The following is a 27,898-nucleotide window of genomic DNA, read 5'->3' as shown; positions in this document are numbered from 1 at the left end:
ATTTTTGGGGTATTTACATAGACTTACATTCATTTCCTGGAGAGTAACCCTAACCATAACCTTTACTTACCTAAACTTAACCCAAACCTTAACCACTGACCCAAAAATCATCATTTTATCAATTTGGGACACGGCATTTGTCGAACATGGCCCTAATTAACTAGTCTTAAGTCTGCTGTGTGTCCCTGAAAGTGACTTAGGTCAAACTCTGATTATCAAAGTATCGAACATCAGTACTTTTCGAGCACCAACCAAAATGTGTCCATCATTTGGGTCGGATAGCATTTTATCAAATTTGAATCTAGTATCAAATCCATTATTGAATCTTATTATTTACCTTACCTACTAAATGCTAAAACAATGACAACTCAAAGATGTCTAATCACTGTTTTTTAGCTGAGAAGCTGAAATTCGACAGTTTTTAGTGGCAGCTTAGTTTATGTTCACGACTTGAAAATGAGCTGAGCAGCGTGATATATGAAACATTGATTAAATGTATCTAACAGTTAACAGCTGCAGTCTCCTGTTCTTCAGGAGCTGTGACTCCAAATCCCAAAACTCCTGATTCATGAAGCCGATCAGATTCAAATGTTGATCTGATATGAATCGATGTTTAACTTGGAGATTCTTAAAGTAACCTGATCAGCTGAGTCTCCACTCTGTGAAACTATAAAAACACACAGTTCACCGGCGGTCGTACAGTGGTGTTACAGAGTGATGCGTCTTTTCAGTCACACACAATCTTTGTGTGAATACAGACAGCAGCTGCAGAGACATTAACCAGAGAACAGAATAACTTTTGATTTCAGCCGTGACAGAATTAATTAGCTACAGCTGATCTAATCTGAAAATGAGAAGCTGCTACCTACAATATACGGTGTGTTGTTTTCTTATCGCTCTCCTCTAATAAAAAGGAGTGAGGACAGATAAAAGGTTAGAAAAGAGATGTGTGAGTGTTGAAGTTTAATGAATTTGGGTATTTCACCAACCAGGGGCCAGATCCAAACTGGAACCAGATATCTTCACTCATCCCTTAGTTTACTTATTTTTTAATGAGATATGTATTTAAATCACAATTATGTTCATTTAGACTGTATTTTGTTTAGGTAAAGTTCTTGCACAGCTGATTTGCGTTAATGCAAAATCAAACTGATTTGTTTGAGAAGTTTAGTTTATTTTGTGAAACAGAAAAAGGGTTTTTATTCTTCAAAGTAAGGAATTGAAAAATGGTTTGGTATTAAAACAAAAATCAGCACCAATCATTGGGCACCAGTATATTAAACTTTCAAACGATACTCAGCCCTAATCAGCCTGATCTTTTACAGTGTAATATGTTTGCAGAATTGAGGTTTTTGTTTAGTGAAACGCCATTTTTAAAATACTTTACTAATGTTAAGTGCAGCTATTAAAATCTTTAAAGGCAATCATTTTCATATCAAAATATTTCAAATATTGAGTGATTTATTTATATTATGGTACTGTGCTTGTTGAGGGACCTCCATTATTCTTCTAATGAACTGCATTTGTTTGTTTTTGTAATTTTCCATTCTCTCTCTGGTTTTTTCTCCTTCATTAGGTTTGAAACTTTAAAAATGTGTTTCCCATCTCCTCACTTTCATCACAAGTTTCCCTCCACTCATCTTTCTTTCTTCCTCCCACTTCTTCCCTTCTCTTGTCCCACTTTCTCTAACATTGGACATTAGACAGACAACCTACGACATGTCTTGGCATGAGAGAGTTTGCGTAGGCGTTTTTGGTAATTTATCCTCGTGAGAATTAGTTACAGACTTGCAGAATGTGGACCTGGTTGTGAAGTGGCGTTACGTTGGTTTGTCCTCTCTACTGCAAGGAGCTAGTTTCAGTGTTCATGTTGGAATTAATGTACATTATTAGAAATGGTTAAATTCTTACAAAAGTCTATTTTCTGACACATTCACAATCTGTGTGGGGTTAGATATTCTGTTTTTAAAAATGGATTTAAAACTTTTGATCTTATCATGAGCATGAAATTCCATCTGTTAGACCATAGTATTGGTCCTGTATTAACAGTCCATATGTTAGGACTAAAATCAAAGTTAGTAAAGGATTTGGGGTTAGGGTTAATTGGGGTTAGGGGTTTATGTTAGAGATGAGAAAGAAAGTTATATTAATATTTCCTGTTTGTTCAAAAAAAGAGTTCAAAAGTTTTACAATATTATTAAATATTATAATTCCTGAATCTATGTGAAACAAATCCCTTGTTCTTTGGTCCAGTATTTTTTTCTTGAAAGTAGTTTTCGGGGATATCCTTCTACAACAAACTGGACCAAAAAAAACTAACCCTTCTAAGATTCTTGGAGGTAATGACAAAAACATGTGTACATACATACCACAGGGCACACTGGTGTAAAAAGTTAAACATAAAAATGACATTTTAGGTGTCTCTGATTTGATGGGAAGGGATGATAGTTCTTAAGTGTTCTGGCCAAAAAAGGAATAGTTACCTTTTGTTTGAGGTCTTGTACAAGAGATTTTTAGAAGGCAAGTAAGATCTTTATGGATCTGTGCATGAAGATTTATAAGTGATCAAGAGAATCCTCACATTAAATCTATATTCACTTGCAGCAAGTGGGAGGAATCAGTAATTAGTGTTATATGGTACCTTAGACTACAGTTTGGACTGTGGACAATGCATTCTGCACAGGTCGTTGCCAAAATGTAGAAGAACATGTAAGACATAAATAATGGGCTCCAAATGTTTGGCTGACCCTCTGGTCACTAGAGAGATGCTCCTGAAAATATATGGTTGAGAGTGCAGGAGATGAGAGAAAGTGGGCATAAGAAAACAAGTCAAACAGAGACATAAACAGAAAAAAGAGCCTTTGTGCTCTCCTACATCTGTGGACTCATTACTCAGACCCGAGGCATTGATGATGACCACAGACTCTGGCCGCCAGTCAGACAGTGATAAGCCCCTGGCCCCTTTCTGTGGCTTTCATGCTGTGTGTTTGAATTGACCGTGTGCCCTAAACATAAACACTTCCCAGACATTATCATTATCCCCCTGCTGCTGCTGCTGCTGGTAGACCTGATAGCCTGCAGGGTTACTGACAGACACGCAGGCAGATTACTGACTGTATGTGTGTGTTTGCGCACAGCCTTCTATTAGCAGGAATTGCTGTGCACCTTATCCAGGTGTTTTCACTCGAGTGTTTTATGATGGGGCAGGACTGGAATGTCCCACTGCAACACACGTCCGTTATCGCCATTATTATCACTTTACAAATTCACACAGGGCAGGAATTTACTGGAGTTTTGCTCTAATCGCTCATCACAGAACAGATTTGTGCCGTCATGTGGCGCTCGAAGGGAAAAACATGGAACCAACGATGGCAGGGTTTGCAGATTGTGTTTAGAATATAAAAGGTAATTATGTATTCCTCGTGTTTTACTGGCCACATCAGGTTGATTTTTTTTTTCATGCATGATAACACTGACTTTGGAAAGCCCCGCTGGTAATACCCTAAAGGAATCAAGTGACATGAGGTTGATTTTCATCGAATTCTGTGCTACATTTCTTTCCTTTGGCCCCAGCCTCCCTTTAAATTACACAATGAAACACCTGTTTAACACTTGCCCTCAAGAATGACACATATAAGCATTTTCTGATCGGAAGCAAAAAACGTTCTTCTGTTTAAAAAATAAAACCATATTTTCTCTTCTGACACCTCTATGGTTACGGTTTAGGTTTAGGCACAAAAGCTACTTGCTAGGGTCAGAGAAAAATCATAATTTGGGTTGAAATAACTTTTTGTGAAAGTCTGCATAACACTATCCATGTTTCTAAAATCCACTCCAACCAACCCCAACCATGAGATTAAACCTTAAGACAGCAGAAATTTGACTTGTGTGGTTAGGACTTGCATTACATGGAAATATATTAATTAACATGCTGTTGAAACAACGTATATATAACTTGGTCTAAAAGTGTCACTGAGTTTCATCAAAGTTTGACCTTGATTTCTGTAGATCTTTTGACTAATTACCAAATCAGTGCTGCTCTCTAAAGTCAGTCAGAGATCAGAATCAGCTACAACAGAGTCCCTTATGTGAACTTGGGTCGGCGTCTTACTAAACGACACTTAAGATTAAGATTAACTCAGGTTTTCCGGTTTATGCCGTCATGCTGGCTCAGTGCTTTAACACTCATCATGTCACCACAAATAACCTCTTCTGCATTTCTTTCTCCTTCCTCACCCTCCACCTCTCTCCTTCACAGTTTGATCCAGTTCCAGCAGAGTCCAGCTGTGCGCAACCAGTCTGCTAGATCAGTATCATCAGGACGAAGATGAGACAGTTCAGAGCACTCAGTGCCTTCACTCTGCTGACCCTGGCCGTCCTCGCCACCGCCAGACCAAAAGCAGGTCAGTCTACCGATACTGTGAGAAATAAGAGAAAAAGACAAAAGAAAGATGGAGGGACAGTTTTTGTTACCTTCCTCCCAAAGGGGGACTTCAGATGGAAGTCGAGAAATCAATCACTGGCATTCAAGTGGTTTAAGTTGCTGAGAATACTGTTTGCAAGGCGATGGATCACAGAAATGGACTTGAAATGGAATACCTTCTTTCCCTTTTTACAAAAAACAGCACAATTTTACATTTTGTGCATTTTGTTACAGGAATAAAAAACACTAAACAACAAAAGATAGAAAAAATAAACATAAAAAGCAGTTTCCTTGAGTGTCGAAATTTTTAAAAATGTCAGCAAACATCACAACTGGTGAAATCAGAGCTTTCAGAAAGTTTTTACTTAGAAGTTGGGAACGAAACAACCCTGGTTCGAACCCTGACTTCACTTGGAGGCACCAGTGTTTTGGGACATAACAGATGTGGTTAGATGTGGTTTACTTTATATATGCAGCTAAAGGTCGACTTGATTTACATGGCCAGACAATGAAGTGGACATATTTATAAGATGGTAAAAACTTGCCATTGCTCATGTCTATGTAAGTCCAGCCTGTGGGAACAAATGCTGGATGTTCACTAATCAAACAGCTCCAACTCATAAAGCCACACCTCAAACACAGACACACATCGTACTTCATTCGTTACTGCTGCGCTTTTGAACCGAGATGATGTTACAACACGTAAGCGCGTTCACAGTTATGCCGAAAAATTAAAGACAAAAACAGGCGGCTGAAGTCATGGAGAAGTGAGCACAGGTGGTAAATAATGTGAAAGTTATACCAGTGTGCGAGGAAAGCCTTACTGTTGCTTTATTCCAGAAAAATGTAAAACTGGAAACCACACACACATACCTACGAGGACACACTGATTGTAAATCCACAAAAGAAAAGCTAGTTCACTTTCCCATGTATACTACTATTACTACTACTACTACTTGTATGTTAAAGAGACACTTTGTTCACATTCTGTTACGTTATTTATACAGTATCCTCACAGAAATGTCGCACTCAAGGAAGCACTTTATTGCTGCTTCTTAAAGGATACGACTGGAGTTATTCTATATCTTAAAAATCCCATGAAAGACCAAAACCAACAATCTGTTAGACCTTCTCTCACTCAACCCCGAACCCACGGGTTCCCACTGAAGATAAAAACTGCTCGCAAATATAATAACAATAATAATAATAATAGTAATCATCATCATCATTATCATCATAGCTTTATTTGTGTAGCACTACAAAGTCAACAAACTGCTTCACAAGATCAAGATAAGAGAACATATTAAGAGTAAAACAATAAAACACTTTGCTATTTTGGAAAGGGAGGGGGGAATGAAATGAAATATATAAAACAATACTTAAAAGATAGATTTAAAAAGTATATTTTAAAACATAGTTTCATTTAAAAAAAAAAAAAAGCTCTAATTTCCTGAATCAGCTGGCCACTGTAGTAGGAAACAGGAAACACACACATACATTTGTAGCTCCGTGTTTGTAGGATTGAGTCCAAATAAACGACAGTGTGTGTGATCTTGTTAATGAAGGAATATGATGTGTTTTTGATAAGCTTTATTTGTTGTTGGTTTTAGTCTTTTCATGGGAAATATACAATATCACCAGCCTTATTTTTTAGTACAACAAAACATCTTGGAAGGATAATATTGTATTTCTTAAAGCAATTAGTAGCCTATAAAATACATAGGTATTATATAAAAAAAATCTGAATTTAAAATTATCAACCAAGAGTGAAAAATTCAGAGATTGTTTTATTATCACAATGCAATAGATTTCACTAAGTTACAACATCATTAATATTTCATTGTGTTCTACATCTGACATTTATCCTATGTTGTACTACTGATTTCTCCTCCAACTACTCTGTGACTTTACTTCAGTCGTCATTTAACCATCCAGTGTTGATCATTTCTGCTCTTATTGTGTCTCCCAGGTCCTGAGCAGAAATGTAAGTCTGGTCCAGTGGATCTGGTCTTCCTCATCGACAGCTCCCGCAGCGTCAGGCCACATGAGTTTGAGACCATGAGGAAGTTTATGATCGACATCCTCGACACTCTGGATATCGGACTCAACGCCACCAGAGTCGGAGTGGTTCAGTACTCCAGTCAGGTACTGCAGGCGCATAGAATCCAGATCTTCATCCATGTTGTATTTTTTCTTTATTCTTCAACATTGTGTTTTTTAAGTTAATCTTTAGCACTTGTCATCATCATCATTTTTATCCTTCTTCATTATCTTCTTGTAAACTCTGTACTGTTTTGTTTGAAGTATAAGCAATTAAACCTCTCAGACTTTATACAAGATTAACTTTTTTTATTAAACCTTTTAAACCAACATTAATGACATGCAGCTATATGAAAACATTCAACTATTCTGCTTGTACTCTAAATATGTCATCTAAGTTATCTTAAGTGTTGTACTCTTTGAGCAACAACTGTTTTTTTGTGGTTGAAAGAAGCTGATATTCTCTTCGCTTTCTCTTCCTTCTGCTAATTCAGTGAAGTTTTAATAATAAAGGTGATGATAATACTTGTCTCTACCAGTCCCTCCAGGAATTTGTGATCACAATAATTAACACAAATTCAAGAAATGTTTGCAGTATTTGCAAAAGTTTGCAATTTTGCTAAATTACTGCAACTTTTCTGCATGACATGGCCAAATCAACATACTGCTTGTGATTTGGACCCATTGTCGCATTTCATGTTGTGGTAATTTACATCATCATAGAGCATTCAGCAAGGATTCAGGTGGAAGATGACCGAGCAAAACAATTCCCAAATGATTTGCACAACAGTGGAGGGAAACTGTTTTGTACTACTTGCAACATTGTGGTAAACAAGCGGAAATCTTTGCTGGACAGTCACTTTAAGAAACCGCATGCAATGAATAAACAACATAGGCAAATCACTGTAACTGAAGCAACTGCATGCTTTTTGTTGAAGGAAGAATTTACATCTGACTCCTCATTGGTAGTAGTTTTTTTTTAAAAATTGCATTATTTTTCTTTACTTGCAATTTTCCCCAATTCCTGCAATTTTACTACAAAAAGAGTAAAGAGTAAAACATTGCAAATTGTATCACAATTTTTGAGAAAAGCTGCTGCAAAATCAAACATTTTTGGGTGGCAATAATCACAAAAAAACTCTGTGCAATCCTGGAGAGACTGTCTCTACTTAGATGAACACAATAAGAAGACTGGAATACTGCCTGCTGTCTCTAAATGTCACCTCTTTTCTCTTCAGGTCCGCAGTGAGTTCTCTCTGAAGACCCACAGCAAGCTGGACACCATGGTGAAAGGAATCAATCAGATCATCCCCCTCGCTCAGGGTACCATGACCGGGCTTGCCATCAAATATGTGATGAATTCAGCCTTCACTGCCGAGGAGGGAGACAGGCCAAAGGTGCAGCAGGACGTACTGCACGTCTCACAGTCTCTTGTTTAGATGTTTAGTTAAATACTGATCTAATGACGCAAACTCTGACATAGAATGGATGCTGATCTGACATCATTCAACACCACTTGTGTAAATACATTGAACTTTTTGTTATGAAAAAGCTTGATTTTGTGAAGCAGGAATCTAAATCTTGTTGATATAAAATATAAACAGTTCATGTCATTTAAAACCATAATATGTAACTTAGGAAATATCTGGCTCATTAGCTGATAAATGCTCCACTATGTTCACCAGCTAGTCTTTTTAGAGCTTTTTCTCTTAAATTAGCTGCCTGCTGTGGCCAAAATGACGCTATTAGAGCGCTGAGAGTGAACCAAAACAGTAAAGTTACAGCCAGACAGTTAAACAATGGGCTGAAACTCACTATAAAGCTCCGTAAAGCCGAGAGGAGCTGCAGAGTCTCTCTGTAGATTCATCACTATGAGCTACAACCAATTACACACTGTCAGCTCAGACATTGTTACTATAAATATATCGATTATAGTCACTTCAACTGAAGCTTTTATGATATAATTTCGTCTTGAGAAAAGTTTATGCACAAATAGCTCATAATGACTTTGGCAGTTGAGTATGTGTCCTTCTATGAAATTATCACTGTATCACCTTCCTTCCTGCTTTCCTTCCTCCTCTTCCTCAGGTCCCAAACGTGGCTGTGATCGTGACAGACGGACGTCCTCAGGACCGCGTGGCAGAGGTGGCAGCTGAGGCCAGAGAGAAGGGCATCGAGATCTACGCCGTGGGAGTCGCCAGAGCCGATATGACATCACTGAGGGCCATGGCGTCCCCACCCTTCGAAGACCACGTCTTCCTGGTGGAGTCGTTCGATCTCATTCACCAGTTTGGACTGCAGTTCCAGGACAAGCTCTGCGGTAAAAAATAACCCTTCTATCTATTTATCCAAATCATATATTTAGCATTTTCATGATTTATATTTGCTGAAGACATTTTTCAATCAGAACAGGATCTTTAAAAGTAGTTGGCTGTCTTTAAAATTGGCTTTTAAGACAAACACAACATCCACAACCAAGATCAAATAACATTTGGCTCTGGGTTTTATGTTAACTTGGTCTGGATATAGTATACTTTAATATTTTAGTACATTATTTCAGGTTTCATGTGAGTAAAGGAAGCACAATGAAAAACTGAGCAGATATTGTGAGAAATTAAATAACGTTACTGTCAAGTGAAAACTGAAACTGACTTTTACAAGATGGCATTCAATACAAATAAAAATAAATCTTATAGAACACTAGACCTATGAGAGGAGTAATTCTTTATGGATTTGACATCACATTTTTCTAAAATCCCCATCTGAAACTAGTAAAAACATTTCATGCCACTAATGGATTATTTTTATTTGAAGTCACATCAACATAAGACAAGTGAAAACCTTCAGCCAAGTCTCTGGAATTGAAGTTTTATGCTACTGGCTTCACCTGGGACAACATGAGATTCTATATGTAATTAAAAACACTATGAATGTCTAGCCTGAATAAAAAATCACCATGCCCATCTCACCCCATATAACCTAATACTTTTCCATAACAGCCCTCTCAAATCCCTTAAGTACAAAATATTTCCTCATGCTGCTATTTTTCTAGACTTGACTGCAGCTGTAAAAAAAATCTTTGGCTTTCCTCAGTAGGAGATGGAAAAGAAGAGTAAAGGCAGGTGAACAGATAAAGTATAAGAAATTGTATGAATAAGAAGGAATAAATGAATCAACCTATCAAAAAAGGCGATTTATAGTTAAAAGGGTGGAGGTGCGGTTATAAAACCACTAACTCATCTCGTTAACTCCCCAGCGGTCCTCCAACCAACACAGTTAGAAGCTGGTGAGATTGTTTCTACTGGTTGATCGATATGAAAGAGAAGCAGCGCTGAAAGCATGAACCTCCACATGTTACGCTGGAAATGAATGAGAAAAAAACTTAAGTTTGACTCAGATGTTTTGCTGGTTTCCTTACTTGAGTTCTTCTTCACACAGTAGTGGATGCTGCAGTTATTTTTTCCAGCTGCAAAATTTGTCATTTTTGACAATGTTAAAGATCCTCCAGAGATGTTTAAAGAAATATAAACATACTCTGTTTTCAATAATCATTACCTGGATAGAAAAAAAAGTAAATTACATCTACTCATCCGCCCTAATTAAAAAATCCAGAATCTATAAATATGCAAATATTATTCATTTTAGAAGTTTTTCCTTCTTCACACACACATCACACAGGTGTAAGTTGCATACTGGACCACAGTTAGCTCCAAACTAGTTGTGATGTCACAAATCATGATGATGATGATGATTATTATGACGACATTGTTATCTGTGATATGATTTTGTTAAAACAAGTAATGAATATGATCCTGTAGCTACTTATTCTAGTATGGATGCTGATGTTGATCTCACCTCTGGTGCAGGTGTGGATCTGTGTCTGGAGTCGGATCACGGCTGTGAGCACATCTGTGAGAGTTCCCCGGGTTCCTACCACTGCCTGTGCCTGCCTGGATACACTCTGAACGATGACGGGAAAACGTGCTCAGGTGACACAAAAATGACAACGGTCACACAAGTGGGATGATGATCAATGATCGCAACTGGGTTCACACATTAATGGCAATTCAATGAATTATGGTCAAATCTGTTTCAAACTATATAAAACAACTAACACAGTGACAGCAGACTGCATTTGCATTTGGCTACAGATTTACATTAAACATGAGGAAACATTAAATAGAGGTAGATTTTCTTTACTGGTACTAGTTGCAACCCTTGAGATTATATTTAAATACTAATTTGCAACAGCAAAAATGTTTTGGAGGAAGTGTAATGCTGACTTTTAACATAATGAGATAATGTTGCAAAAAATAAAATGTTCAGTTATGAAATATTTAATTTGTTTTCTATCAAAATATACAATCTTGCAGTATAATATCCTTGTGCTGATCTTAAACAAGGTGCTTTTGTTGCCTAAACCGAACCACACACACAGGACTCAGGATGACAATCGGTGTGTTTGATAAATGTTGCTTCTTTCACTCAAAAAGATGTTGACTTTGAATATATTTCAGCCAGCGATTATGTTTCAATCCCAATGTGGAAAAAACATTTAGTAATTTTAAGGAGACAGAGTTGCCAGTTGAGACAGAACACAAATGTCAGCAGATACACAGAGCTTAAAAACTGATCCAGGGTTTAAGATGCTTCCATGGAAAAAGTGAGATTATTCAGTGATCCACAGTTAATGATAATGGTAATAGTGACTCAAATCTCATATCTTGTTTATGTTTATGTGTGTGTGATTCAGCCATAGATCTGTGCGCTCAGGGGAAACACGACTGTGAACAAATCTGTATCAGCTCACCTGGTTCCTTCACCTGCGACTGCAACAAAGGATACAAACTGAACGACGACAAGAAGACCTGCTCAAGTTAGTCTCACGTGCACACAAACACATTTAGAAACTGTACTACAAAACATACACATCATATAATCACACACACCTATCAAATACCGCTGAGAGCTCCTGGCTTTACATTGAGAAGAATTCATGTCATGTTCATTCATGCTGAAATGGATTCTGACCTTCACAAGCTGCTGAGTCTTGATTTCTCTGCTGCTTCATGAAGCCGAGTGTGTGTTCGCACTATGTTCCTCCTGCTGACGTTTGTCTCAGAAGAATTCCCTTTATGTCCTCTATAATTCTGTACATCAATCAAGTACAATTATGAAAAAAGCTAGCCTTAATCTAATTTTTTAATCAAGAAAGACTTTCAACCATAACTGTAGTTGTAATTTAAGGCTAGCAAACATTTTAAGAGAAGGTGTCGTGCTACTTTGACAGCATAACAACTTTTCAAACCCTGTTAGAAGCAATTCATTTCTTGTTAAATGTAAGATTTATTGTATGACAAGAGGAACATAGATGCAGTCCCACACATGTTGCTGCTCTTCGCTCTGCTGCTTATGGCCTTGCTGCTTTCCTCCCCTCAGTGATCGACTACTGTTCGTTTGGGAACCACAGTTGTGATCATGAGTGTGTGAGTGTGCTCAACGGCTATCACTGCCGCTGTAACGAGGGCTACAGGCTGCTGGAAGATGGCAAGACCTGCCAGGGTAAGTAATGAATACAAAAATATCAATCAATGTTGTCCATTGGTATGATGAGAATCACGTTGTATTACAGTGAAACCTGCCTAAAACCATTTAACCTTCTCCAACTGGAATATGGTTTAACCAGATAATTTTAAGATTATCTGGGAATCAAGCTGCTGAATGATGAATTTTTTTTGGTCACTGCTCATCTACACTCTTACTTCTCACGACATGGTGGCAACGCTCCACTGAGCATTTTCACAAATGCGTCATAAGCCTTTTAAAACTTTATGATTCAGCTGTTATATTCTCCAAAAAACTCCAAGATCGAATAGCACATTCCATGTATCCATGTGGAAACACGAGTTATTGGATCACTGATCCTGAATTGGGAATAAATTTTTAAGTATTCCCATTTCCAAAATGATGCCAAACTGCAGCAGATGCATTATTTTTAGTGACAAACTTGCCCTTTTCCCCGTCCAAGCTGAGGAGTGATTACATGATGGCAATTAAAAGTCAAATGCTCCAGCAAATCTTTTAAGTACTCAAGGTATCTCAATATGAGATAACAAGCAGGTAGACACCACACACAGGCAAAAAATACCAAACCACTACACGTCACAGCTTTCTTTCAACTAAATTAACAATTTTCTCTCATTAGGACACCTCAGAGTGCTTATGTTATTGCAACCTACCAGAGAAAACAAGAAAAAACTGAAAATTATCATGATTTTGACTGACATGACAGACACTGAAGTTCTTTTGACTGATATGATATCTTTGGTTTACTGTAAGAATCTCCAGTTTGCTGGTTTCATCACTACTTTCCATGAGCATTGATTTGGCTTAATATAATTGTTTTAATATGTCTCCAAACACTGATTTTTTACAGTTATTTGCATGCCAATCAGGATTTAGTATAATTTGTGGCCATATTAATGATTGTTAGTACCTCAAGATACATTACTGATATTTATTATGTCTTCAAATCTGCCAGGAGCACAATTATGGAGAAAAATCCTTAATCCTTCTAATTACACACTGATCATTGACTCTAAACACTGACTACTGGACGATTCATTCCAAGACAAATATTCATCACTGGACTGAAAATCTCAACCTGTTAATGTCAGGCTCACGCACGCATACAGCCGCTACATATTCACATGCAACCAAGCGGCCAACATGTTTATACACGACAGTATTCATACATGAAGACGGGCACAGATGTCTCATAGCTACACATCAACACCTGCAGCATGGGATCTTGTTGATGGAAAACTGTGAAATGAAGACAATTTACAAGCTTTGGATACAACCTAGCAATAAGTTGCTATTTCCTTGAAGCCGTACAAATCTTCAAAGCACAGGTAACACACCGTGTAATTGTGTCGTCCATTTAACCCAAATACCACAACAGTGTTAGAGAACACGCCTGCTGGTTCAGCTGTTTTTGGCTTTTTGAAAACACCTGGTTTATGGTTTATGTTTGAATACACAAGCTTGTTTAGCGATTATGTAGCTCCGTCTGTGTGAGTCACATTGGATAAAAGTTTTGAAGGAACACAACTGAACAACAGGAAATATCCAAGATATTTGTTGCGTTTATGATCATCCTGATGCCGTGTGATAGTTTTGGTTAATTGAACTAATCTTTATCCTCCCCTGATCACAGTCACTCACTCATCTCAGAGAAAAATCTAACAAAAATCTAACAACTAAAAACTCTTTGGCTCAAATGTTGACTGTTTTCATATTTTTTGCACAGAAGAAAAGAAAAAAGTGTCTGTTTTGGAAAATATATTTTTGCCAGAACAATAAAATGGCAATGTCTTAAACACACACACACAAACATTAACTCAGTGTGTGTGTTTGCGTGTGTGTGTGTGTTATCTAGCCATTGACCTGTGCGCCGAGGGGAAACATGACTGTGAACAAATCTGCGTCAGCGCGCCGGGCGTCTTCACCTGCGACTGCAACGAAGGATACACACTCAATGAAGACAAGAAGACCTGCACACGTTAGTCAGGCCCTCGTACAAATACACACCTACACAAGTATACACATTTACAGTCCTGATGTATTTATCCTACCGTGGAGTGGTCTTTTTCCTTCCATGTGAAGTGGAAAAGCTGAAATCATTAGATTGATTTATTTATTGTCGTCCTCGGGTCAAAATTGACCCAAGGTTTGAGTGCCTTTTAAAAGAGCTGTATGAATAAAATGTATTATTATTATTACTGATATCAAAATGGTCATTAACCTTCCTGTTTTCCTCGGGTCAATTTTGACCCGGGAGGACAACAGGTGTCATTATGTGCTGTCATCAAAAAAATTGAAATGGTTTCGAAACAGTATCCTGACTAAGAAATTATGAATTATTTTAACTATAGTTGAGATCAGAGGAAAATATGTTGATGGATTATGGCAGACTGTAGATGTAAAAGTTTAGTCAGGATACTAATGACAAAATTGACCCGAGGACAACAGGAAGGTTAATGACCATTTTGGTAACAATTAATAATAATAATAATACATTTTATTCATACAGCTCTTTTAAAAGGCACTCAAAGACACTTAAATATCAGTAAATGTAATGTCAGTTTCTCGAGTAAAAATACCAAACAACTGCTGTTTTCAGCTTTTTAAATGCGACATTCGCTGCTTCTGTGTCATGTTGCTATGAATCGAATCCATTTGGGTGTTTGGATTGTTGGTCAGGATAAATAAGCAGTTTAAAGGCATCACTTTGGACTCAGGGACAACGTCATGTAATCTAAAAAATTATGAACAGTTGAATCATAAAAAAAATATCATTAGCTGCAGCCCCTAACCACATCTCTCAATCAGGTGGTTAGGAGAATGTTTCTTCTAATAAATTGAAGTGGAAAATATGTTTTTCTTTCATGATCCTCTGACTTCACTTGCTCATGCATGCAGACATGTAGAACCACAAACACACATCGACACAGAAGAAAACCCTTAAAATCACAGACTATTATACACTCTATAATCAAATATACAAGCAAAATAACTTGTGCGTGTGTGTGTGTGTGTGTGTGTGTGTGTGTGTGTGTGTTATTTAGCCATTGACCTGTGCGCCGAAGGAAAACACGACTGTGAACAAATCTGTATCAGCGCTCCTGGTGTCTACACCTGCGACTGCAACAAAGGATTCAAACTCAACAAGGACAAGAAGACCTGCACAAGTCAGTGAATTTCACACACATAAAATATAAAATCATGAGCTCATCTTACATGTGTTTTCTCACCGCTGTATCCCTGAGTCAAAAGGTATTACAGGTTCATTTTGTTGTTAAAGATGAGAAAAAATAAAATAAATAAGAAAAAAAAGTCTCTACAATTTTTAAAGGAATAATTCACCATTATAGAAAACATGCTTATTTGCTGTCTGGCAGAGAGTTAGATGATAAGATCGACACCCCTCTCATATCTGTACTTTTAAATATGAAGCTACTGTACAGCCAGCAGCCGGTTAGCTTCACTTAGCACAAAGTCTAGAGACAGGAGGAAGCAGCTCGCCTGGCTTTGTACAAAGGTAATAAAATCTGCTACAAGTATTGTACAATCTGGCACATAACCTCCAGTAAAATGGCAAATTAAACACACACACACACACACTTTTTTGTATGTATTAAATAAACAACGTATAAATTAGTGAGCTTTACAGGAGCTGCTGGGTAAATAAATGTCCCATAATGTCGACCTTCTGTTTTAATGAATGGTAATGATCAAACACTAATTCCTCAAAAGTACTACAGTACTTGTGTAAATGTACCTAGTTAATCGCACCTCTGGTTTGCATGTCTGTGCAGGTGTAATTTCTATGTAATATGTGTAAATCAACTGTTTCTGCAGACATGGACCTGTGTAACACAGTGGAGCACGGCTGTGAGCACCAGTGTGTCAGTACTCCAGGATCTTACTACTGTATCTGTCCTGAGGGACAACTGCTGCAGGAAGACGGCAAGAGCTGCGGCAGTAAGTCGACTCTCTATTTTATTGTCTGTGCAATATTAAACACTTGACCTGCCTGAACAGATGCTGAGGTTCAAATTCAAAACAATTCGCCAGTGTGAGCATAACAGAGCAGGTTCAACACAGACCTTATAATAATGTTTCTCCTCAGTTACAATCATGAAAAACACAACTTCATCAACAAATTTAGTTTGAGAAACTCACCACTCTGCTGCACTGAAGGCTGCAGGGGGATTAAGATCCTGTGGGTCCTTTGGGACCCAACAGCAGGAGGTGCAGGATAAAGGTGCAAGAGCTGGAGCAGGAGGTCACCATCATTACTGCACTTGTATTAGATCAGTCTAAGACAACAGAAAACAATCTTACAGTTAAAATTGGAAATTAGCAACATGTTTTCACTCCCAACTCGTCACATATCAAAGCTTGGTCAGGACCCCCGGCATCACTTTTTAACACACTGGTACCCCTTTAGCGTAATTTTTCAACATGGAGTATCACTATAGTCACTGTTAAAAAATAATTATATTTATGATGTAAGAACATGGTGGTTAAGGTCTGGTTAGGTTTAGGCACAAAAACCACTTGGTTAGGGTTCGGGAAAGATCATGGTTTGGGTTAAAATAAAAAATAAAATATAAATAAATTATAAATAAATAAAATATAACCGTGCTCTGTGCTGATTTCCAACTTTCTGCCAACAATGTCGCAAGCCATCCACCAACCCCTCCACCTCCTAATAAGAAAGTAAGTCAGCTTATAAAGATGTCATGTGAAGTACGTCACTTCAGAAATGTCGATACGATACGTATTGTTGAAATGTTAATATGCTCCGTATTACAGGTGTTGAAATGTACATATTCAGCGTATCTGTGGTTTGCAGAAACATACAACGCCACGTTTTATTCTGGCGACCAGGCTGAAATTTGTCACCTTATATAGACGTCATCAATCCCATGGCGTCTATTTCAGATGTTGTGGGAGTTCAAGAGAAGTCTATCGGACTACCCTGCACATTAAAAAGTGACGCCACAGGGTCCTGACCAAGTGTCGATATGTGACGAGTTGGGAGTGAACCAGCTGAAATTAGGGACATGAACACAGGTCTCTGGTGAGAGGGGCAAGTGTTACCTGTGCATAATATACAGTATATTAGGTCAAAATGTAACAAATCTGTTATGAATAGGTGTCAGGCCATTTTAATCACTCCATAGATCAATTATGGTGTGATCAGATGAAACAAGCCAATATTAAAATACAACAATAACTGAGATGAGGATCAGAGTAAGAAAAACCGGGGGGGTTATTTCTAAAGCGATGAAATTAAAATGTATAAGAGAATAAACTAAATCCCTCACTGATGTTAAAAGCAGTTATTTCTGGGAGAAACTGGCTGGACAAAGATGATGATCTTTGAATTTTTTTTTCCTCTGGGGAAGCCGAGCGAACCTGCCAGTAACCTTCACACAGCACCTCCATGTGAAGATCTGTGGAAGCGCAGTCAGTCTCATTTATCATCCTTTCAAGATTTATTCTGACGGAGCTCTGCTCCAACTGATGCAGACAACTGCAAGACATCCTTTGTTACTATGACAACACACATAGTAACCAGAAAACCTGTAAGCAAAATATGTAGTTTTCTTTCCCAGTTTTATTACAGTATATCTGAATACTGACATCAAACTGATATCAGCTTGCTGATACTATATATTGAGGCCATATTGTACATTCATTTTTCATACATTGATCATGACTTTAATAACAATACATGCACCACTGTTAGTTCTTTAACACATGTTAACATAAATATTTTTTGATGAGGATCTCTTTAGATTGGGTTGTTGAAGCACTGAGACGACTATGAAAGACATGTTACAGTTGAAAAATTAACAATGTGATGGTGTAACTGTTTCTAAATTACTGCATCTCAAATATATGTGTCTTTGCCATTATTGGGCTGAAATTTATTGTTGTTTATCTGCTGGAATATATATGCCAATATCATATATTTATATCTGTAATAAGCTATCAAGTCGATGTATTGGTCAGGATATAAAACAAATAAAAATGGAGCTTTACAACAGAAAAAATACGTAATATCTAAGAAATTCTGGAGAGCAATCATCAGCCGTCTGTATGTTCTCAGTGTTCTTCTCTCTCTGTCAGCCTGCAAGTCTGCCAACATTGATCTGGTGCTTCTGATCGACGGCTCCAAGAGTGTCCGTCCTCAAAATTTTGAGCTTGTCAAAAAGTTTGTCAACCAGGTGGGTCATGTTTTCATATTAACAACCACAGAATTTTAATGTCACTATGTTTCATACCTCAAATAACAACAAACATAGCTAAATATACAGTAATGTTACAATATTAAATCTAAAGTTATCCATCTATAAGAATTGATTCATTTCTACACAGCACAGTTAAAGTCTTACGAATTGATTTTCAAGCTAATATAGTTTATTGCAACATAGACTTAGAACCAAAACAAAAACAGGTAACTAGTTATTTATAATTTGTCATTTGACAATTGCCTGTTTTGTTGAGTGCACAGGCGATATGGGATCCATATTTTCAATTTTATGGTTTGTGTGATATGTACAGAGGTGTCTAATCAAATATGTCTATGTCCAAGTGGGAATCTTCTTTTGTAATTCACAAAAAAAGTATGTTAATAAACCAATGAATAAAAATGGAGGCACATTAGTAGAGTACCTTTGTCTTGTCTTCACTGTGTCAGATGAATATCCCTCACCTCCTCCTCCTCCTCCTGTGCTCTAGGTTGTGGACTCTCTGGATGTGTCCGCTCACGGTACCAGAGTTGGTCTGGTCCAGTACTCCAGCCGGGTCAGGACAGAGTTCCCTCTCAACATGTACCACACCGCAGATGAGATCAAGGCTGCAGTCATGAAGGTAAAGCACTTATGAAGGATCTTCAGTTTAGAGTTTCTGAGGTAAGTGGCAGAAAACTGATGGATGGATAAACTGATTACAATTAATGAACTTTTTGCTAAAATTGATACTTGCCCATTATGAGTGGATGAGCTAACAGTACAGGTCTGATGGTGCTGATTCACAGTCTCACTTATAGTTTATAGATGGAGAATGTCTCCTGACGGCCTAAAGAAATGCTGGATCCAGACTGAGACCTGCGTCTCATCAACTGTGTATTGATTTCAGCTACAGTACACTTGGTGCTTGAACTGTTGTTACTGTCCTTGTGTAGGTTGACTACATGGAGAAAGGTACTATGACAGGTTTGGCCCTAAAACACATGCTGGAGAACAGCTTCTCAGAGGCAGAGGGCGCTCGTCCTGCCAGCCGCAACATTCCCAGAATCGGCCTGGTCTTCACAGACGGACGCTCCCAGGATGACATCACAGAGTTCGCCAAGAAGGCCAAAGAAGCCGGTAAGCAACTCTGCTGAGACTCAGCCAGTGCGAGAGTCAAACCACAACCACAGGTTTTTTATCTTAATGATGGTGGAGTAATCATCTGGTTCCAGTCACCATAGATGAATGTTGACATTAAACTGATATTTGTGTGTGTATGCTTCTGTGCAGGTATTACCATGTACGCTGTGGGTGTTGGTAAAGCTGTGGAGGATGAGCTTCGTGAGATTGCATCAGAGCCTGTTGAGAAACATTTCTATTACACCACTGACTTCACCGCCATCAGCACCATCGCTGAGAACCTCAAACTCAATGTCTGCCCAGGTACGATATTCTATTATACAAAGCACATGTAAAAAATAATCTGTCATTTTTATGTGACAGCATATTCACAATTTACAGGAGCCATTTAAGAGACGAAGCATACAACAGTACTAAACATTTCACTTGAGTTCTTAACAGGCTGTAAATCTTTTTGACTGCAAGTCATAGTAACAAATAATCCCCACAGTTTATCAACTATTTATTAATGATTTACTAGTTGATGCTGCCAAAATGATAACTGGTCATCCTACATGCTTGTATAGTGGAAAATCAGTTGAAAAGAACAAACTACTTTTCTTAAGTACTGTACGATAACACAAGTACCAATGGATAAAGTGGAGTATTTTACCATTGTGCAACTTTTAACTTCTACTCCACTACATCTCAGATGAAAAATATTGTATATTTTACTAAAACACATCATCTGTATGATACTAGTTAGTTTGCAGATAAAGAGTTTGCATGTAAAACATACAGTGGTCTTAGAAATATATCACAATTAATTTTGACCTATTAAAACAAGGGAGTGTTACTTGCGACTGTATTGTTAAAGCTAAAAGGACGGGTTCACAATTTTTCAAGTCTGTCTTAAAACAACAGTCAGGAGCCTAAATGAACAGTGAAACCTGTTTTTCTTGCTGTAATCATTCCTCCTGTTCATACTGACCATTAGAAGATCCCTTCATAATGCACTTACAATGGAAGTGATAGAGGACAAAATCCACAGTCCTCCTTCTGGTCAAAAATGTGTTTAAAAGTTTATTTGAAGCTAATATGAAGCTTCAGCGTCCAAATGAGTCAAATCAAGTAGATATATTTCAACATTACAGTCTTTTTAGTGTCAAAGTCCCTCTTTTTGTTACTATACTTCCACCTGCAGCTCAACAGGGAAACACTGTCCGAGGAAACACAAAGAGGGAATTTGATGCTAAAAAGACTGTAAATGTGTCAGATATCCACTTGATATGACTAACTCAGACTGCTGAAGCCTCATATAAGGTTCACATCAACTTTTAAATACATTTTTGCACAAATGGTCCCCATCACTTACATCGAAAGTACATTTGTAGGAGATCTTTTAACAGCCGGTATGAACAGGAGGAATGATTACAGTGAGGAAAACCTCTTTTACTGTTCATATGGAGACCTGTCCTTTAACTTAAAAAATGTACAGAATTTTTATTCACTTAACCTAAGCATTGTAAACATAGTAAAAATAAATAAATGTATATTCAAAAGATTTTGTTCCTCAAAAACAAAATATAATTCAAAAGATGAGTTTCTGATGTGACACCAGTCCCAGAGTCTGTGTAGGGCGATGAGCTGCTGGAATGATTTCTTGTTGTATGGCTCCATCTACTGACATAAATACAACATGACAGTCAGACTTACACACACACACACACACACACACACAAATTCAAAATGGTAGTACTTTAGAGTTTTTACTTATTGTTGTTTAATGCATTAACATTTTTAAGCTTTTAGACAATTGTGCTGAAGTGATAAGCATAAAATTTCAGAATATATATATAAAGTGTTGTGTAAATGTACTTTTGAATAAATGTACTACTTTTCTGTCTGTTTCCTCTCTGTATATCTCTGTAGAGGAGAGTCAGGGGGAGATTGAGGTGAAGGATCCATGTGCCTGCGAGAGCCTGGTGGAGTTCCAGCAGGCCACCATGAGCAGCCTGGAGCAGCTCACACAGAAACATATCCTTTAAAAAATACCTTCATCCAAATACTTTCACCTAAGGCAAGGAACTGGGGCGCCCTGGTGGCCATAGGGTAGTGGTTTCCAAACTTTTTTGGCTTGTGACCCCTTAAAACAAAACAATGTCTACAGTTGTATTTCTGTCAGTTATGACAAGTTTAACCAAAGAGTGATTTTTATCATTTAATTTGATATTTTTTAAAAACTCTGAAACACCTAAACTAATTGTGTAATTCACAAGAAAAAAGCAAAGAGTCAGGTCAGGTCCATTTTTATTGATATATCCCAGTATCACTCATTTGTTGAATAGGAACAAGGGGAATGTCAGAACATAATTTAAGGTAGCAGAAACATATTTTCCTGATTTTCTATCCTGTTAATCTTCTTGCAACTCCCCTGAGGTTTAACATCAGACTAGAGCTACAATGATTAGTCAATTAATCCATTAGTCGACCATCAGAAAGTTAACTATTGCAACATTTTTTATAATCAAATAATTGTGTCAGTCATTTTTTAAGCAAAAATTCCAGCTTCCCAAATATAAATATTTTCTGGTTTTCATACTCCTCTGTGATAATAAATCGATTGTCTTTGCGTTTTGGATCGCTGGTCGTACAAAGAGGTTTTGGAAAGTAACCATGAGCTCTGGGACATGAGCATTTTACAAACCACACAAATAATTGTTTAATCTGGAAAATATTCAGTAGATTTGTCAATAATGAAAATAATCTAAGTTGCAGCCCCACTTCAGACCCTTTGTGGGAGTCCTGACCCACAGGTTGGGAACCACTGGCTTGAGGGTTCAGGTGCCGACCAAGAACCGCAACAACCCCAGTTCACATCTGGCCAGGGATCTTTGTTGCATGTCATTCCCCCATCTGTCCCCTCATTTCTTGTCATCTCCCTACTGTATAGAGACATAAAATGCCAAAAAAAAATGACCACTTATTTAAAAAACATTGGGGAATGAACCAAAAACGACCAGACTTTCTTTCCAGCAAGAACATGAACAATCAAATATTTTTTAGAAGCCTCACTGACTCTAATTGGACCTAATCTGGGTCTGTGGTAAGATGTTGAGGGCAGTTTAAACAGGAGTAAACAGGTTCCAGCTCTGGCTAAGAAAGGAAAATACACCAAATTTGGGTGACGTTTCTCTGTGGTTTCATTACTGTGAGGATTTTGCCAAATTACATGTAGTCATTGGTTTCATTGGTAATATAAAAAAACGTGATTAATGCAGTTTTAAAGCCAAGATAATATACTTTACAGATGTGGAACTAAGGTTGTAGTTACATCTGTCTTTTAACTGAACCCGTCTGTCCCACCACATTAAAAAAAAAAAAAAAAAGAATCAGTGGAAACCTCAAGAAAAGACCAAAACCATTAGTGAATTGATCCACTAACAAGTATAGTTTATTTTGACAAAATAAACACAAACACACACGCCATCCTGCTGCCAGAAATAATCACTAGAGCACCAAATGTGGATTCATCTACTGCTTTAAATAGTCCCTCACAAATGCACTATTTCCTCCTGTTTTAGTATAATTTGTAAAAAATTACTGTTCCCAGCTGTTTTAGTACCTTACTGAGCTTTTTTTTTTTTTTAAAAATGAACCTGTATATTTGTGACTCATTTTTAAAGATGTGTGTCTTCAGTAGGAACCAATGGGCTTGGGGCTTAGAAAGTAATGAGAGATGGTCTTTTCATGGGTTGTGTATATATCAATAAGGAAAATACAGAATAAGGTCAGACTTTTTCTTTGATCAATGATCATTAGATTACTGGAAAACATCTTATATATATAGATGTCCTATTTTGTAAATGTTTGTATGCTTGTATTTATGTGCAGAATTACAGTAAACACCTGTAAATCTGTATTATTCCTTAATCACCTGACCACTGTCTGGAATGACAGCTCGTCTGGAGCAGCTGGAGAACCAGCTTCTCTCCAGGAAGTAATCCAGGTCGTTACAGTGAGTGAACAGGACGTCACATGGGAAGAATAACAGAATAAGGAAGAGGAGGGCACATCCTGGCAAGATCTTTAAAAAAGGCGAAATCAGAAACCCTACCAGTCAATGGACAAACCAAAGTGTCTTTTCATAAAGCCTTTGTAGCCTTCAGTAGGTCTGTTGCTCTTCACTCTCATAGAGAATTATCTGACAGCTTGTGATATAGAATTATACTTCTGTTATAGTTGTAAATTACATCATTAGTACACTTTTTGTCTTAAAAACAACAACACCACATCCACTCTCCCTCCTATCAGTGTGCCAAACTGATGTTAACAGGATGAATAACAATACAGATGCTTTTGTAAAACCGAACTTCATGGACAGTATTTGTGCATACCTACAGTATGTGTACATGTGTTCATTCATGAACAGAATTAAGGATACATTCAAGAGATTGTGTAACATTTGTTATTGACCTCCATGTACAGTAACATATGTTATAGCACTTCATCTGTGCAGTCAAACGCACAAAGAGGATTGTAGGCATGTTGGCTATATTTGTAAACTAGATGTAATCAATGTACTGTAGATAGTAGATAAAAGCACAAAACATTATTCAGTGAAAATATGAGTAGCAGTTTTCATCACACATAGTTACACATCATTCGTCTGTTTCTCTTAGTGCCCTATTTATACTTGATCTGTTTTGTACGGTTTGTTAAATATGATGTATTTATAGTAGTTTTTTTTACCAACAGTAGAATAGCAAATAAACAAGCTGGAGAGGGAAGAACAGGAGTAAGAAAAATGAAGTGTTATTACCACTCCCAATATTAAATTGGTTTGGGTCATTTTTGGTACAGAATCATTACTTTAATGCCCATAGAAATGAGCTTTGATCACAGGCTGAAGTGGCTTTTCAATGGTGAGTTGAAACTGGTTTAGATTTTTTTTTTTTTTTTTTTTAAAAAGGGAAGTTAGGAAGTTTAAAGTATCACTATTTACTGAAGCTGTGGTCTGTTGTTGGTAGAGAAAATGTGATGACATTATAGGAATCAGTAGACAGTATTTTACTATGAATAAAAATGATTTTCGTAAATACAATTTGTTCTTTCACTCTGCACTTTCTACATTTTGTCTTTCAGTGAACTTAATATGTACACTTTGCATTTTTTGGCAGTTATTCATGACAATCCCAGCTTAACACTTAACACGTGATTGTCAACAAGCGTTAAGAAGAGGAAAAATAACCTGACCTTTTAATATTCAATTTAAATAATGAAATCTCTCTGTCTGTCAGTTATATAATCATCCCTGAGAAGCTTTACAGGATTAACAGTCCAGTACTTTTACAGTATGTAAATTAATATGACCAGCTCAACTACAGTGTGGTAGATTGTCTCACTCTTGTAGTTTTGTATAAAAAAAAAAAGACCACCGGAAATTTATACCCCTTTATATTTGGATACCTGTATGTTTTTGTATATTTTCTAATAGCTTTACCTTTTTGTATTTTTCTGATGAATCCCTGTATTACAGCACAGAAGGCAATAAAAGAGTGAACTTTTCACTTCTGAGTGATGTGTTGTTTTTGGGAAGTGTTTTACATCTTGGGTTTCATTTCTATTTCAGAATTCCATATTTTTAAGGCCTTGTGTCATTTTGTAGACATGAAAATGGTTGATTAGTTCATAAAAGGAAGCAGTTGAGTTTCTCCCTCACTGACCTTCAGTTGGATACTCTGTTAAAAAAAAAAAAACTCATTTTTTCTCTCAAATTAATAATTTGTGCTCTCAGTTTAATAATTCTTGGTTTGTTTTTGTTGTTGTTGTTGTTGTTGTTTTACAGCTAAGAAGTGCATTATCCCATAGAATGGTGGTTCTCAAACAGGGGTCCTTGAGGTGCTTCCAGGGGATCCCCAGAAAAATGGGGAATATTTTAATTTCACTATTATTTCAATGACTAGAAGTTAGCCCAATGAGAGAATGTATAAGAATAACTATTCTGTTCATAGGTTTTGTTCTTCACTGTTAATCTGCCAGTCGACAGTACAGACAGTTATGGAATACAGTAACTAAATCTTATCAGATGGGGATCCCTAAGACTACATCTTATCAGATATGGGTCCATGGCCTGATGTGTATCAATTGGGGGGTCCTTGACACCAAAAAGTTTGAGAACCACTGTCGCAGAATACATTAAAGGGATTTCAGCGATGACAGTGTTGTGCTTACAAGCTAAAACCTGAAGTATATCTACATATCTCAGTCCAAGATCAAAATAGCCTAAAACCTAATTAAATCCTAATGATCGATAGTGAGGATGTACACAGGATGAGAGAATGGCATAAGGGTGAATTCGGTTATATTGAAAGCATAAATCATTAAATCAAGAGCACAAATCAGTTATTTTCTTTTCCATGAACCCTCCCAGGCTCTTGCACATTTTCACTATTTTTGAAGATTTTTTAAAACTTTTTTTTTATATTTTGACAATGGAATTGAAAGGAGGAGAGAGATGAGGAATGGTGTGCAACAAAAGGTCCCCGGTCAGACTCGTATAGTGGATGTTGTTGTTCATAGTCGACGTCTGAATGTGTCAGCCACAGAGGGCCCATTTTCACTATTTTGTACTGATGCAGCGATTCAATCCACTGGGTCAGTATCAGGCCGCTATTGACCTTATTGAATGGATTTCAGTAATGGCCAGACGTGACTGATCCACAATTAATAGTTTTGTCATCAAGGTCATTATAAAATTTTGTGGTTTTGAAAAACTTGTATCGGAACAGGAATCTGTAACAACATAAACCCTCAAATGTCAAATTTGGTAACAGGAGAGAAAAAGTCAGACCACTGCACATCCTTGTGGACACTACAATAGTGTGATAGATCTATTGATGATTGATCCCATATCAAAAAGAGAGATTCAGTTTTCCAAAAGAATCTGTTGCTACAGGAAAGGAAGAAGTTGAGACAGAAACTCGTGACTTGGCGGTCCTGTCTGTCCCTGTGAGTCACTGATACACAGTCACAGGAGAGTCATGAATATATCATCAATGAAGTCCCTACAAAGTGCAGTCATAGTAATATAATATTGGGTTTAAATGGTTTAAAACAATTTCCTACTTAAAAAGACCTAAAATAAAAACTCAGTTTGGTGTCTTTTTACTGGAGAAGTAGTCATTTCAACATGAGGAAACAGTTTTAGTATGATAGTCGATACTGGGTTTAGACGGTGGAGGGCGCTGATTAAAAACAGTGAGCTGAGTTTATACTATTTGTGGGGTATTTGCATAATGAAGTCTTACAGTAGGGTCTCATCTTACACTGTATTCCATCAACACTATATACATCTATATACTATATTCAATTCAGTTCAATTTTATTTATATAGCACCAAATCACAACAAAAGTCATCTCAGGGCACTTTTCACATAGAGCAGGTCTAGACCATACTCTTTAATTTACAGAGAAAGACCCAACAATTCCCCCATGAGCAAACACTTGGCGACAGTGATGAGGAAAAACTCCACTTTAACAGGAAGAAACCTCAAGCAGAACCTTAAAAAAATAATTTACATAGACTACTTATGTCAGTGACAAGCTCTACCACAGAGAGGTGTTTTCAAGATTTTATAAACTGAGTGCAAAAATAGTTAAAAACAGGAGTTAGTGGGTGATCAATTGTGAGGAAACATTTTCACTAAATTGTTCTTTGTAAGACCTATGATGTCAAGTATTTCTTCACAACTCAAGTTACATTTGAAGGGCAACAAGTACCCCGATGACTAAAGTTTATTTTCAGTGGTTCAGCAGTCAGAAAGTTTTGTTTTTGAAAGGGTAAGCAGTCATGCAAGTGAGTGAAACTCTATCACAGGAACAAAGCTAATTCCTTGTGGATTGCAATTTGCTGTGTTTAAAGAGCAGCTCCATGGGGATCACTTACTGCTTTCAAACCAAGAGCGTCATTACCAACAATGACCTTAAACACATTTTCTCAATAGACTGTGATGCAAGACATGTTTGTTCCAGAAGTTTCTTCCTTCAAAAAAAACAACATGTCCGGGTATGACAATAGTTGTACTAAAGTTGATTAGATTTTTAATGATTCATCTGCAGATTAGTTTTAGGGTTGCACTGATTCTATATGTCAAATCTAATCTACTGTCTTTGTCAAAGTCATTGTAAAGATTCAGTGTTCAGTTATGTTCATTCAGTCATTATGGGATCTGACTACCCACAAACTCCATCTTAATGCTACCTTACAAAAAAATAATTCCAATGAGTACCAAACTGTGTGGTATAAAGATTTTAAATTTGGGAAAAAGAGAGTGCAGGTACCAGATCTGTACTATACGCTGAGTTAAGGTAAGGGTTAGAGTCGAAATCGGTATTGGGAAAGAAAAGGTTGGATCTGCGCATCTCAAATTAGTTTCTCAATGAGATGTTTAAATATGAACTTCAAATGGACACAAAATAGTGAAAAATGGCCACCACAATTTCC

At 37.2% G+C, this 27,898-nt stretch overlaps 2 protein-coding genes and 2 long non-coding RNA genes across 8 annotated transcripts in view; 1 reads left to right on the top strand and 3 right to left on the bottom strand.

Moving 5' to 3' along the window:
* Positions 1-4,322, bottom strand: part of rbpjl (recombination signal binding protein for immunoglobulin kappa J region-like) — a 43,495-nt gene extending 39,173 nt beyond the window's left edge. For all 3 annotated transcript variants that reach the window (XM_042404900.1, XM_042404909.1, XM_042404919.1), the window contains exon 1: positions 4,237-4,322. The gene's annotated coding sequence lies outside the window, so the exon portion shown is untranslated. The remainder of the gene's footprint in view (positions 1-4,236) is intronic.
* On the top strand, positions 56-26,819 carry matn4 (matrilin 4). Its single transcript, XM_042405013.1, has 16 exons — positions 56-4,403; positions 6,393-6,568; positions 7,702-7,860; positions 8,552-8,783; positions 10,330-10,452; positions 11,217-11,339; positions 11,903-12,025; positions 13,905-14,027; positions 15,094-15,216; positions 15,887-16,009; positions 18,170-18,267; positions 18,782-18,913; positions 19,227-19,410; positions 19,564-19,716; positions 21,325-21,429; positions 23,338-26,819. Exons 1-16 carry the CDS (start codon positions 4,328-4,330, stop codon positions 23,394-23,396), a joined length of 2,112 nt encoding a protein of 703 aa, XP_042260947.1. The 5' UTR covers positions 56-4,327; the 3' UTR covers positions 23,397-26,819.
* LOC121892200 lies at positions 8,695-19,020 on the bottom strand. 2 transcript variants are annotated; one of them, XR_006094329.1, is made up of 5 exons: positions 18,716-19,020; positions 16,211-16,347; positions 10,319-10,424; positions 9,882-9,929; positions 8,695-8,778 (listed from the first exon to the last, which is right to left on the bottom strand). It is a non-coding gene; the product is annotated as an uncharacterized LOC121892200 (long non-coding RNA). The 2 variants fall into 2 exon arrangements; XR_006094325.1 differs by lacking the exons at positions 16,211-16,347; positions 18,716-19,020 and adding an exon at positions 11,274-11,910.
* The window catches only part of LOC121892192, a 92,979-nt gene continuing 85,933 nt past the window's right edge, over positions 20,853-27,898 (bottom strand). Inside the window, exon 7 of one of the 2 annotated variants that reach the window (XR_006094324.1) lies at positions 20,853-21,103. This is a non-coding gene — a long non-coding RNA (uncharacterized LOC121892192). Of the gene's footprint in view, positions 21,104-21,452; positions 22,338-27,898 lie in introns of those variants that run through there. The other variant, XR_006094321.1, reaches the window with a different exon arrangement.

The sequence above is a fragment of the Thunnus maccoyii genome, chromosome 3, assembly GCF_910596095.1.
Source record: "Thunnus maccoyii chromosome 3, fThuMac1.1, whole genome shotgun sequence".
Taxonomy (NCBI): Eukaryota; Metazoa; Chordata; class Actinopteri; order Scombriformes; family Scombridae; genus Thunnus; species Thunnus maccoyii.
This window is presented reverse-complemented; position numbering and strand designations above follow the sequence as displayed.

Bases quoted from the DNA above. Each gene is read 5' to 3' on its own strand.
- matn4 (XM_042405013.1), top strand. From the start codon at position 4,328: ATGAGACAGTTCAGAGCACTCAGTGCCTTCACTCTGCTGACCCTGGCC. The intron at 15,217-15,886 runs GTCAGTGAATTT...CTGTTTCTGCAG, and splicing joins GGACAAGAAGACCTGCACAA to ACATGGACCTGTGTAACACA. The intron at 21,430-23,337 runs ATATCCTTTAAA...TCACCTGACCAC, and splicing joins GGAGCAGCTCACACAGAAAC to TGTCTGGAATGACAGCTCGT.